The 13,383-nt window shown below is 33.3% G+C and overlaps 1 protein-coding gene across 2 annotated transcripts in view; it reads left to right on the top strand.

Moving 5' to 3' along the window:
- Positions 1–5,643, top strand: part of Aldh1a1 (aldehyde dehydrogenase 1 family member A1) — a 144,954-nt gene extending 139,311 nt beyond the window's left edge. For both annotated transcript variants that reach the window (XM_076846054.2, XM_076846055.2), the window contains 2 exons: positions 406–480; positions 5,056–5,643. In XM_076846054.2, coding sequence (XP_076702169.2) covers positions 406–480; positions 5,056–5,128 — 148 coding nt within the window. In that variant the 3' untranslated portion in view covers positions 5,129–5,643. The remainder of the gene's footprint in view (positions 1–405; positions 481–5,055) is intronic.
- Positions 5,644–13,383: the final 7,740 nt, after the last annotated feature.

Raw genomic sequence — 13,383 nt, 5'->3', positions numbered from 1 at the left:
TGAAAAGTACATAAAACTCAAGAAAAATCACAAAGCTCATTGAGTATAAGCAATAAAGAACATGTAACATGCGTATAACAAATCTCAGCCTCTAGTAAGCTGTATCCTTTCCTTCTAGAGCATATTGGCCATTCTATTTTATACTTCAAACTACCATTTCTTAGGGACATGATATACTACCCAAATGACTATTCATATATGCATAGTTGCACCTTTCTATTTATTTCTAAGTAGTGTATATATCCATATACTATCTGGATTCTAATTTATATTGCTGTTTAAAAAAAACTCAATGAGTATATTAAATTAAAATAAATGCAGTTATTTGAATTTCTAAAATTCCCAGCTTAGGAGTTATTTTATAGGTTAAGTATTATCTATAATGTACTTTTTTTTTTCCTTCAGGGTAAATTGCTACAGTGTGGTATCTGCTCAGTGCCCCTTTGGGGGATTCAAGATGTCTGGAAATGGACGAGAACTGTAAGAATAAGTTTCTATTGAGATAAATATTGATCTAGATGGTTATCACTCCAGGGAACTAATTCATGTTCACCACCTTAAATAAAACCTGCTGCTGTTCTCTTTTTGAGATCCATACCACCAAATAGCTTTTTAAATGTTGAATGTACTTCATGAGTTTATAAAGGCAACAGCAGAAGGGAAATATAATTTATTAAACCCCTAATATTCATAAGCGACCCTATTAAGCACTTTACACCAGTGATTGCATTGTTGCCTACTTGTAGAATGGTTAGATGTATGTATGAATGTAATCCATTTGGGAAACATTCTCAAAAAGAAGATAGGAAATCTAAATTGGTGATTTTAAGAAGCATATAAATAGAAGAACACTGTAGTTATTTAAAAATACCTCTTAAATAAATAAATTAGGTCAGTTATCCCTAAAAAGTTCAGTGTTGAGATGAATGATTCTCATTTGTTGAAATATTATTGATGCAGACTCTAAATTTTTAAATTAACTGAATGAGTTATTTTGGGTACTAAAATATAAACCCAGAGGGAAATTTGACTACAGAAAACATGCTTTATAGTTGTGACTAGACTGAGAATTTTTATACATAAATGCGTGTATGAGCCCTCCATTTCTTTGGAAACCAATATATATAGACTTTTAAAATATGCAGATATATTTTTGTATATGTAGAAAATAGTGACACTATATTTGGTCAATTTAATGGTTTAAACCATTTTATTTCCTAAAATTGTTTATATTTACTAACAAAAATGCATTAAGAAAAAACATACATATAAAGGCATAAATTGGTGTGATCATACTTTATATACAGAGATATGAAAAATTGTGCTGTATATGTGTAATAAGAATTGTAATGCATTCCACTGCTATAGTTTATTTAAAAAAATAAAATCAAGAAAAGAAAAAAAAAATCACAGATGGAATCAAACATAGAAAAAAGCTTCTCATTTTGTTAATATCAGGTAAAATGAATCCAATATCTAAAGGTCATGAATACACTAAATAGACACCAACTTTGTTATTTATCTTAATTGATCAGCAAAATTACATTGAAACAAACATCTTTGGAGAGGTAGACAATTGAGAAAAGTTAAAATGATGTATGCACTTTCTTAATACATGTTCATTATGTACTTGCTGTTATAAGGTCCTATGAGTCCCAGAGACATAATATTATGTTCCATTCTTCAAATAACTGCAGTGGCAGAAAGAAGATGTAAAAAACAGTGCAAAATACCTACACACAGTTTGAACAGTAGTACTAGACTATTAATAAAGTGGGAATTCATGCCTCAGGAAGTCAGGAAAGTAGTTGAAAGTCCAGAGGAAAGGGTATCAAGGGAAAGAAAATCTGAATACCAAGAGAGTTTAATATTTAATACTGTATTTCTAATTTTCACTATTTTCATCTGTTAAAAAAGGTGAGAGATTGTGGATAAAAATAGGAGTGGGAGAAGGAAGTACATCTTTGAGATCCTTCCCATGCTTAAGATTCTGTGGTTATGACCCCAGTGAGAATTTAGTGGCCAAAAATTTAATGATATTGATAGAGTAAAGGACCTCACAGTAAAAACAGGACTTCATCTAGGGCATGAAGCTTGTGTGGGACATCAGTAAGTAGAGAAAAGCATATTCCTGAATGGAATGGGCATTGGGCATGTTGAGGGGCTAGTGAGCGTGGGTGGTTGGTATGGATTTATGGGGGTGAGAAACATTATTTCAAAGATAAATTTGATCTAGATTAAGAAGTCCTGATCTGAGAAAATCAGCTGGATCTTATTAGTGGAGTAATAAAAAGCCATAAATATGTTTTGTTTTGTTTTTTTCTTCCCTGGTTTCCTCTCCTTATAATGTCCACTACTAGAGAATTTCTTGGCAGAACTAACTTCTTTGTATACAAAGCTATTATTACAAAGCTATATTACTCTGAAGGACAGTTCACTGCTGGCCCAGCGATCTAACACATTACCCTGGGAATGTTGACAAAACAACCAAAAGGAATGAAGTAACTAAAGTAGACAAAACATGTCAACTTTGTTGAATACATTTTGGTCAAACTTTAAAGCTAAAGTATAAGGAAATTAAATAGAAGGACTGAAAATAAGAATAAAAAAATCACCCATAATTTCCTTAAAATCTATAATGTGGGTCTAGATAATTTCCTTCTTTAAAATACAAAGAAGAAAGTTATGCTATTATTTTTTTTCACTTCAAAAATTCATCTGAGAATGCTACAGTTAAAGTCTATCTAAAAAACTTGGTAAACTTAATAAACAAGTCATTCACAACAAGATGTTTCAAAAGAATCACTGAATCCAAAGCCTCAAATAACTCTCAAGGGTTAAATTATAGTTTTCCCTCCAAAGTAGAAAGGCAGAATCAATCAGTCAGGAACAAAGTCCTTAAAGAGCCCCAAATAGTGATATGTACACCCCAATGTGTTAGATAGTAACACAGTGCCCTTGGTTTTTAAATCTCTGCTCCAGTGTTGGCACTGCAATAGGTTAAAGGCAGAAATCCGTCTTTGTGAAATCACACTCATTTTCATGTAGGTTAACATAGACCACTTGAGACTAGGTTAGTAGGACATTTCAAATTTAATTGACTCTCAGTAAATCACAAAGGTATTTCTTTTTTTCCTGTTCCTTTCAAAAAAGGGGAGTGAGGAAATGTTATTAATGGACTTATAGCAAGAACTCAAATGAACATTTTTTTTTTCTTGGTTATATTTGCCAATTCAATTCAGCACACATTTCCTCTGGCCTGCTTAATTAGTGTAAAGCTCATTTCTGGGCATAAAGGGAAAAAATGGACATATCTTATTAGTAGTAGCGTTTTCCCTAAGGTATGGACCATGGATGAAATGCATGAGCGTCAATGTGGAAGTTATTAGAAATGGGGTCTCAGACCTAACTCCACACCTACTGAGTTAAAAACAGCATTTGAATAAGGACTTGGTGGTTTGTATATTGAAGATTTTCAAAGCACAGAACTGGTAGCTTATACACTTAAGATAAAGAGAAATGTAAGCAGATGTTTTTATGTTCCATCATAGATATAATATATGCATTCCTAAGAAAGCTGACCTGTTTCTAACAGAGTATGAAAATAATCACACTCAGTATTCTCCTGAGAGTTCCAACTTCCCTTGTAACCCAAAATACAGTGAAAAGTCTATTGGTGAAAATCATGGGTTAATTTATCTACCTCTATGAGATAAAATGCTTATTAAAATACTATCTTTTAATGGGTTTCAGACAGCTGAGTCTAAACCCTTTAATTACTTTGAAGAGCATGCTCATTGAAGCTTTTAGAAGGTATTTTTAAAAGCTTAATTGCCTAAGAAAATAATCAGTATAAGGGGATTAGGTTTTCAAGAGCAAAAGATGTCTTCTGCATACCTGTCTAGATCACAAGAGGGAGGCTTAGGAAAGGATCAAGATCTTATTCCTCTGTAAGCTACATGTGCATAGGTGCAATGGTTTTAAGAATAGTTTAATATATATGCAATTTAATATCATCAAAACCATACAGAGAATAACTGAGCCAATCCTTCTAGTTCTCTTCAAAAAAGGGTAAATCATAGTTTCCTAAACTGGTGGGAGATAGAGAACTGATAACAAGAAACCAGGGTACAAACAGATCAACTAGTATTCATTGCTAGTCATTTGAGATGGACTTGGGAGCAACATAGCATGTGGGGAGGACAGAGGAGGTTGTACCAAGAGGAAAACCAACATCTGCAAAAAGCTCAAAGGCCTGAATGCAGGCCAATCTCTAACAGCTTTCCTCCTTAAAAAGAAAACGTACAAAACATCAAAAAGGAGAGAAAATTCCAACAATGAAGATCAGGTTTTTGTTTTGCCATGAATCAAAAGATATCGTTGAAACTACATCTGCCTAAGATGAGAAATCAAAGAGCCCAAAATAGTGATATGTACACCCCAATGTGTTAGACAGTAACACAGTGCCCTTGGTTTTTAAATCTCTGCTCCAGTGTTGGCACTTAGAATGCAGCTGGGAATAGGAGCATTTTCTACTCCTCACTACTGCTGTGCCAACTGCACCTAATAAATGCACAGCTTTACTGGGTACACTGGAGTGATTATGGCTATTTCTCCATATATATATACATATTATATATGTATAATTTATTTGAAACCAAACTAGAAATGAGAAAAGTCTTATAGGATTGAATTATCTTTTGAGCATTAGAGCTTTAATAGTTAAGTAAAAGAAAAAAATGTCAAAAGTGGATAATTTCTATGTATATCAACCGAAAGTGCCTAATTGTTTAAAATGAAAGATATTTTATGTCATTTTTTTATGTTTTCAAAAAATTAAAGACATTTTTAAGAAATTTTCTCCACAAGGGGATTTTTGCATAACCAGACAACTTATGGTCAACTATCTATTACATGAAATGTTCTCTGCATAGAAATAGTTTCCACATTTCCTTCTGAGATAAGTAAGAGTGACTTGTACCACTTCAGTGACTATTATACATTTATGCTGTTATGTTCAATGGCGTTTACAAGTATTTCCCCCCCTCTCTCTAGGGGAGAATATGGTATCCATGAATACACAGAAGTCAAGACAGTCACCATGAAAATCTCTCAGAAGAATTCGTAAAGATACACCAGAATGGACAGAACACTTTTCAACGACTAAGCATCTCCTATAGTCACTACTACTACGTGGGGTCTAAATAGAAAAATGTTCTTTTTTTGATTTTTTTAAACATAAGCTAATCACCTTAGTATTAATACTGCACATAGAAAGCTTGACATGTAGCTTATTCTGAAAGAATAACTTGATTGTTGTTATGTGACTCCCAATCCTATTCTAAAGAAAAAGGATGGATTTGGATGTAAGATCTCTGATTCTGTGGTAGTCATGTAGTTTTCTTTGTAGCTACTGATCCAGAATAGTCATTTTTCAGAAGACAAGCAGTAGTCGTGTAACCTCTTTCCCCTAATGACTCCCTAAAGTACTTAATATACATGCTAACTGCAGAGTAAGTTGCTCAGTTCCTGGTAGGTATGAAGTCCTTTTTTGTGTTTTCTAGAATGTTATGTCAGCTTGTCAAATAAAATACATAGGTGTAATCTGAATATAAAGCTTAATAAAAAATGATCTTGCATGAATCTTATTTAGTTTGAGATTCTTTTAGGTGTATGTTTGGATTATGGTGATTTACTCTCCCTACTATCAAAAACAGTGTTATATTAAGCCTAAAGATGAATTTAAATATAAAAGTCTAATCCACTCATTCTCAAATGGGTAAACAAACATAGTTCACTTCCCAGTAAAATCCTTGAAATAAATAACATACATTCAAGATAGATGGGATCAGACTTTCATAAACATTTATTGAGTTCCTACAAGCTCTAGGCAAAGGAGTTGAACAAAACAGGTGAATAGTGAATGGCCCATTATCTCCAGGTGCTTTAATTTAGTGGAAAACAAAGACAATCCCTGCCACCCAACAAATGAAGAGATTATAAAATAGAAATAAAGAGTCTGAAAACCCTACAGTGTAGTAATGGGGTAGTGATGAAGTCTAATTGAGGGACCTGGAAATGGTTTTATGAAGAAATTTGTCTTGAGCAGATTGGCAGTGAATAAGAGGGGAAAAGATTCTACATGTAATTTATCAGACACATTTCATTGAAGAAAATTTGGAGATAGTCTATATAATATATTCTCCTCTTGGAGTTTCTTTTTTTTCCTTTTTTAAATTATTATTAGTTGTTCAAAACATTACATAGTTCTTGACATATCATATTTCATACATTTGATTCAAGTGGGTTATGGGGTTTCAAATTGCACATTAGTTCATATTTCTAGGTTCTGAGAAGTCCTGAAACCTATTTACTTTTGTTTCAATATAAATGTTTTCTAAATTTATTTTATCAGAGAGCTTGCCTTCCTCTCAGCCTCATCTAACGCTAATACATTAAGAAATCCATGTTGTTCTGTGCAATGAGATAGCTTTTAGTGTTCCAAAGATCAGAAGGGAGCAGCTAGAAAAATGTCCTCTATGTAAAACTACCTACACCAAGCTTCTATTATGCCCTGCTGTGCTTCCCTTGGGAAGTGACTTAGACCCATAGAAAATCAAGAGCCTACGTATTACTCTACATATTCTAAAATACTCTAGTTCAACAACTAAGATCTTTAGAGTGATTTTGTTTCATAAATTAGTTTATCATTTTACATTAACAGACACCCTAGTGACACTGATATTATAGTTATAGCTACCATAGTCAGTGTAACAATGCAAGAATGAATGAAAACAAATCACTTCTCAGAATTGAAATAGTTTCCACTCCACTTTCAAAGAGTCTCTCAAACTTGTATGAGCCTGTAAGATTTGCAATTTGGACTACCTTATATGATTTGAGACGTAACTATCACTTTGAAAATTGTAGAAACCTAAATCTTAGGGAGAACTGAAAGTTTTTGAACACTGAGAAGGAATAATATCCAAGTACAGAGCAGGATTGCATTAACCTAAAACTAGACAATGCCTACATTTTTAAAAGATGTTTTTGAATCCATGTGCAAATAAATTAATAGGTAGACAAGTTAATATTGTAATGGCATCCTTCCAGAACATTTCAAAGTGTATAACAAAAGGGTTGAACACAGAACATAACAAAAGCCAGAAGCGAGTTTAAATATTTGAAAATTAAATCTTCATTGTATAAATAAGACATTACAGGATTAAACAGAAAATATCTGTTTTATATTGGCTTGTCCTGAGTTTCTGGACATTATTTGTATTCCATTATTTGTATGAAAGCCAAACTGGCAATAATTCTTAAAATGTTGAAAAGTTAAAGAATATCTTACTAGTCCATGTATAAGGAATATTTATGAAAAATTCAGTTCTGTGGTAATGAACATGATCTCATTGTCCTCAATATCCACATGGTAGAAAATATTTTCATCTCCAAAAATACTTAACCAAGTGACAGAAGTTTGAATTCACTGTTAAGAAAGGGAATCACACATTCTTAAATGTCTGTGGGCTTTTCTCTCTTTTAAAACTTTTCTCCTGTCTTTTCTCTTTCTCTCTCTCTCTCTCTCTCTCTCTCTCTCTCTCTCTCTCTCTCTCAGTTTCTTTATTTCTGTTATTCTTTTTTAGTGTACATGCTTCTGGATTTACTTTGAAATAGCTAAGTAGAAATAGGAAGGAAAAAATAAATTGTCATCAACTTAAAATGGAGCAAACACAAGGCAGAGAATTTTAGGCATTTCTTCCCATAATTCAAGAGAGAATAATGAACTCAAAGACTTCTTGTCTGGGCCATGTGTGTAATTGTTTAGTGTTTAGATTCACCTGCAACTTTAAAAGTATAATTTTATATGTTTATGTGTAATATCAATGCAACACATTCTAGAGGTTTTCTCGGAGTATATTGAATTACTAGGTTATTTCTTCATGTGAAATACAAATTTTCCTCTAGAGTTTCATTGGCTAATTTACCCTGGAATTTTTGTTTCTGGAGACACATTTGAGCCTTCCAATTTTGATGGTGAAAGAATATAGAGGAAGGAGAATTAGAGATAATAGCTAAATTCCCTAGAAACTCTAATTCAGGGACTGCCAGGAGGGTGTTAAAACTTCCTGTTAGAACACCAGGATTGTGACATTCTGGAAAATAGTATCCTGAGTTCAGACACAAATGAGGGAGAAACAGCTCAATTATCACTCGACATTCTGGAAGAGTTGAGAAGGCCTCTCTCTGAAGACAAGACCACAGGATTTAGGGCTTGAGATAGCTCTAGACCATGACCCTGACTGGGCCCTAGATTCTGGGTGGTAAGTTTCTCCTGGAGAAAAATAGGCCTATCCATAAATATCTAGAATAATTCTCAAATCATTAAAAAGTCAGCTTTATCACTTCATGAAAAATGTACACTAAAGGAATAGCAATGATTTCTGAATATTTTCTTTAGTTTCATGTGTTGAATACGTTCACATAAATTTAGTTTTTTTTTAACGCACATTTCTCGTTTATAGAAATGTTTGTAGAACGCTGACATGGTGCCACTCTACAGTGATTTTGATCAAGTTTTAAGATTTTTGTCTGCTTTTCATTGTCATTTATTTACAGTTTTATTAGTCCTAGAAAAATATGCTAAACATTAAAACATAAATCTGAATTAAGCTGGAAGTTAATTTTTTTAGGTTTTTATTTTTAAATTATTTCAAACTTTTATCTGGGTGTGGTAATGAATACCTGTAATCCCAGTGGCTTAGGAGACTGAGATAGGAGGGTTTTGAGTTCAAAGCCAACTTCAGCAACTTAGCTAGGCCTTAAGCAACTTAGTGAGACCCCCATCCATAAATAAAATGTAAAAAAAAAAAAAAAAAAAAAAGAGAGAGAGAGCTGGGAAAGTGGTTCAGTAGTTAGGTACCCCTGGGTTCAATCCCATATACAAATATATATATATATTTCAAACTCTTAAAGGAGATGTGGTACAAAAAACTCCCACATATCTTTTATTTACTAGTTTTTATTATTTTCTTCCCTTGACTATCACTTATGTTTTCTAGAGAGATGCATGTTTTCCATTGAGACACACTTTTGGACCTCCTGACCTGTTAGCACAACACATTTTAATATGATTTCCTAGAAATAGTCATACTTTCATAAAACCACAGTTAGATTATAGAATCTGGGAAATTAAACAATGACAAGACACTCATATTTAATACACAATCTATTTATGATTTTATTTAATTGTCTTACTAAATATCTTTTATGACATTTTCCCCATGATCCAAAAATTAAAGCTGAACCATGCTTTGGGATATCTTTTTTTTTTTTTTTAAATCTTGCTATTTCTTGACAATATGGATACAACTTGTAAGCACACTTAATATTCAGCCAGGTTGGTTACACTGTTTTGACCATCAACCTCCAGGTTTAGTGAGCTAACAATAAGCAACCAAAGGGGGTTGGTGGTTTCAAAGAAAAAATGCTGCATTTTACTGTGAATTATCAACTACTATCCTTCATGATAAAACAGAAAAGAATATTTATTTATTTTTATTGGTGCACTATAATAATATACAATTTTGTTATATTATATATAATTTTGTTACATATTTGTATATTCACATAACATAATTTCATTCAAACAAGAATTTTATACACAATGAAAAAACATACCTTCTCCCTAAGACATTGTAGGGGGAAAAAGGTTTTGTTTGCTTGAGAATATAATATCTGTTTCTTATAAATATTATCAAAGTATTGTCCTTTATATTTCATTTTCTAGCTTACTTATTTGAATACTTCTTTTAATAACAGGTTGCCTGTATTCTAATGACATCTGACGTGGCACCTTGGAATCAATTAGCTCCAAATCCCTTAGTCACATAGATATCATACTTTCCTTTCAAAGTGCAATTATGTTGGAAAGATCCTGACTTTTGGAGTCAAACAGTTGCTAAATCCCATTTCCACCACTCACTAGTGATATGATCTTAGCTTGATTATTAAACTTTCTTCATGGTGTAAATTATTCAGCAGATCATGGTGGCTAGTATTTGGGAAGCACAATCACATGGGCCCTTGGAACTCAGCAATCTGGTTTTCAATCGCTGTACCCACTGGCCTTTGGAATTTGGACAAATGACTCCACCTTTCTAGTTACAATTCATTCATCTATAAAAAAGAATAGATAATGATAGTTATCTAATTGGGTCATTCCATTAGATGAAATAATATTTGTGGAATGCTTAGCAATGTTTCTAGGCTATAACACGTGCCTGATACATGTTGCTGATCTATATAATTATCTTGGCACTAATAATTATTTTAACAAAAGTAGTAGTTTCTTATAGACATCAAAGTTTTCCTCTTGACCCTGACATTGTATCTTCTTTCTGTATTCTTTTTTCTCATTTTTCCTTTTACATATTAGGCTAATCTCAGATCCCTATCATAATTGTAGTGTTTTGCCATGTTTTCCACATTTTTTGTTTAGTCATTCTCTTCAGATAAAGGTTAAAATTCACTTTCAAAGAAAGAACAGGGTGGAGAAGAATGTGAGCCAAAAACTTGGCTTAAACTTGAGGTTAGAGATTCAAATACCTGTAATACCAAAGTAGAGTTTGTTCTAATTAAATAAACCCAACTGCCTTTCACCGGAGTTACCAGTCATCACAATTAATCTTTAACCTAATAGTCAGAGACAGCAGGACTAAGGGAACACCAAACAGAAGAGGCCAGTTTCAAATGCAGCTCAGGAGGCCACAATGGTGCTGGTCACCCGCTGATTGATTCAGAGAGCCAGCCTAGGAGAATTCAATGGGAAGGATTAGTGGACTGAAAGGCACATGGCTTAGCATTTGTGCCCACTGTGCAGTCACCCGCATTCGTGTAACCACAAAATGTCAGAGCTTAAAAAGAACCTGGTATTCTTCTAGCCCAGTAACTTCATTTCGCAGAGGCAAAGAGAAGTCAAGAGACACTTGAATGGTTACTAAATTATCAGTGACAGAGTCTGGTTAACACCCTTTGTTTTCCAAATCAGTTCTATGCTGTCTGCCTTTGTCCCATGTGATACTTCAGATATTTCCTTTAGAGTTGATTAAATATATAACATCCATTATTGCATTTTATTGGTGTATATTTTATTCATTATGTTTTATTCATTTTGTCCAAAAAAAAAAAAAAAGGAAAAGCAATGTAATACTCATTTTTGTATTTCATTTTTATGTATTTTAGTTCTTTGGATTTATTCATTTTGCTTAAAAAATGAAAAAGCTTAAATTATAGCTAATATAAACACTCAAATAATACAAATTAGCTTTGATCATTTACAAAGGAGTGTCTTGGTAATTTAGTTACAAAAATTAAAATCCACTTTATTTATGTCACAGTGAGTGAAGAATCAAAATACTGTGGACAGAATACTGAGAACCATAAAAGAAACTATGTGTTTCAAGTCCTCATTCTGCACAAGCATAGTTGTAGATATTCAGTGGTAAATTGCTTTACATAGAAATAAAAGGTACCACTTTCAGAATTCCTAAATCTATTCAAGAAGGTGAGAAGAACACACAAAATTTATAGAAACAAAAGACAAAATTCTCAGAGGGTAATAAGATTGATAGCAACAAAAATCAGCAAGTGTTTGGAGGAAGAAAATGGGCTAGAGTGATTTTAATGCCCTGGTCGGCATTGGCCTCACTTTTGATGCCAAGTAGGACCTGAACATGTTCAGGTGAAGCAGATGAGGAGTAAAACTGGGAAGGTCCCATTTGGTTGGAAGATAAGAACTAAACAGGCAGCTTGAGGTAAGATCATGGAAATATTGAATTCAATGTCAAACCATAAAAACTTACTCAGACACAGAGGAATCTTAAGATTAATGATAAATTTATTAAGGTTGATTTTTCACTAAAGTTTTACTTTTAGACAATTGCAGATTCATATGTAGTTATTAGAAATAATTAAAAAAATAATCCTATGAGCCTTTTACCCAGTTTCTCCCAAAGATAACATCTTGAAAAATGCCAATAAAATGTCACAACTAGACCAGTAATGTTATTATAATCAAGATAAGAACATTTCTAGCATCATGAGGATTCCTTGATATTGTTCTTTTATTGTCACACTCATCCCTCTCTCATATTTCCCCATTAACCCTCGATGATTGTCCTCCATTTCTAGAATTTTGTCATTTTAAGAATCATACACTATGTAACCTTTGAAGATTAGTGGTTTTGTTTTTTGGGGTTTTTTCCACCTGCTCAGTATAATTCTGTAGAGATTTATTCAATTTGTTGTGTATTTTGAACCATAATACGGAGCCACACATGACTGTTTTTTAGTACTTGAAATGTAAATTGTCCTACAGGTACAAAGACAGATATCTTTAGAGAATAGGTTCATTTTTTTTTCTTTAAGAACTTTTGGATAGAGTTGAAATGTCTTACCATGCCTGGCCAAGTATAATACAGAAAAACAATGCAGAGGCAAGTCAGCAGAAGGAGAATCTGTTGGCAAATCATGGAATGTTCTATTTCTTCTGGAGTTCTGAGTTAGACGTGAAAAAACAAAAGAGACAGTTCTTTCATCATCCAGGTTAGAAATTAAATAATGAAGCCTTGAATGTATGATATAGTGCAGGATCCCACATCAGAGAGTGTGCCTTGTGTTCTTACAAGCACAGATAGATCTGGAAATTGTCAACCCTGGGTGTTTCTAAAAACTGCCTGAGGCAGGAAGCATGTGGCTTCTTCCCAGGGACCTTTTGACATAAGGATCCTTACCCTGCCAAACAGACTGATCCCCTTTAACATCCTCAACCAGACAAAGGTAGGTTTTCTCACAAGAACCTGGCTCTGTCTCTACTCACCCAGCTGATGAATTGGGCTAAGATGCTAGGGAGAACCCATGGCATATCTGGAAGGGCTGACACAATGGGAAACTTTTAAAGGCCAAAAGGAGGGACATGGATAATTTTTTTTTTTTTTTTTTAACAAAGAGAACAATAGTTAAAAGTGGTTTATCATAGAAGTTAATGCCTGTAAGAAGGCAGTGCTTTTGCGTTTCTGGCTAATCTCCTTGTGACTTATGTAGCAAGTTGCAATTCAGAAAGTCCTTGAAAGAAGTCCTTGTGAACTTGGACAAGTCAGTAAAATTTTTAGAATTTAAAAGGTACAAGTATGCAGATGTCCTTAAGAGAGTCTTCATAATAGTTCTTATCGTGAGCATGGGGCATGAAGGTCCTACGTTAAAACCTCCCAGATTTATTATTATCTATTTTGTTAGTGTTTGGCATAAAAGTCGCTTCATTAAAAAAAAAAAAAATCTGACAAACTTCATACTAGACATCAGGCCCAATGGAGCAATCAC

Source organism: Callospermophilus lateralis, chromosome 2 (genome assembly GCF_048772815.1).
Source record: "Callospermophilus lateralis isolate mCalLat2 chromosome 2, mCalLat2.hap1, whole genome shotgun sequence".
Classification (NCBI taxonomy): Eukaryota; Metazoa; Chordata; class Mammalia; order Rodentia; family Sciuridae; genus Callospermophilus; species Callospermophilus lateralis.
Note: the sequence above shows the minus strand (reverse complement) of the source record. Positions and strands in the feature narration are given on the sequence as shown.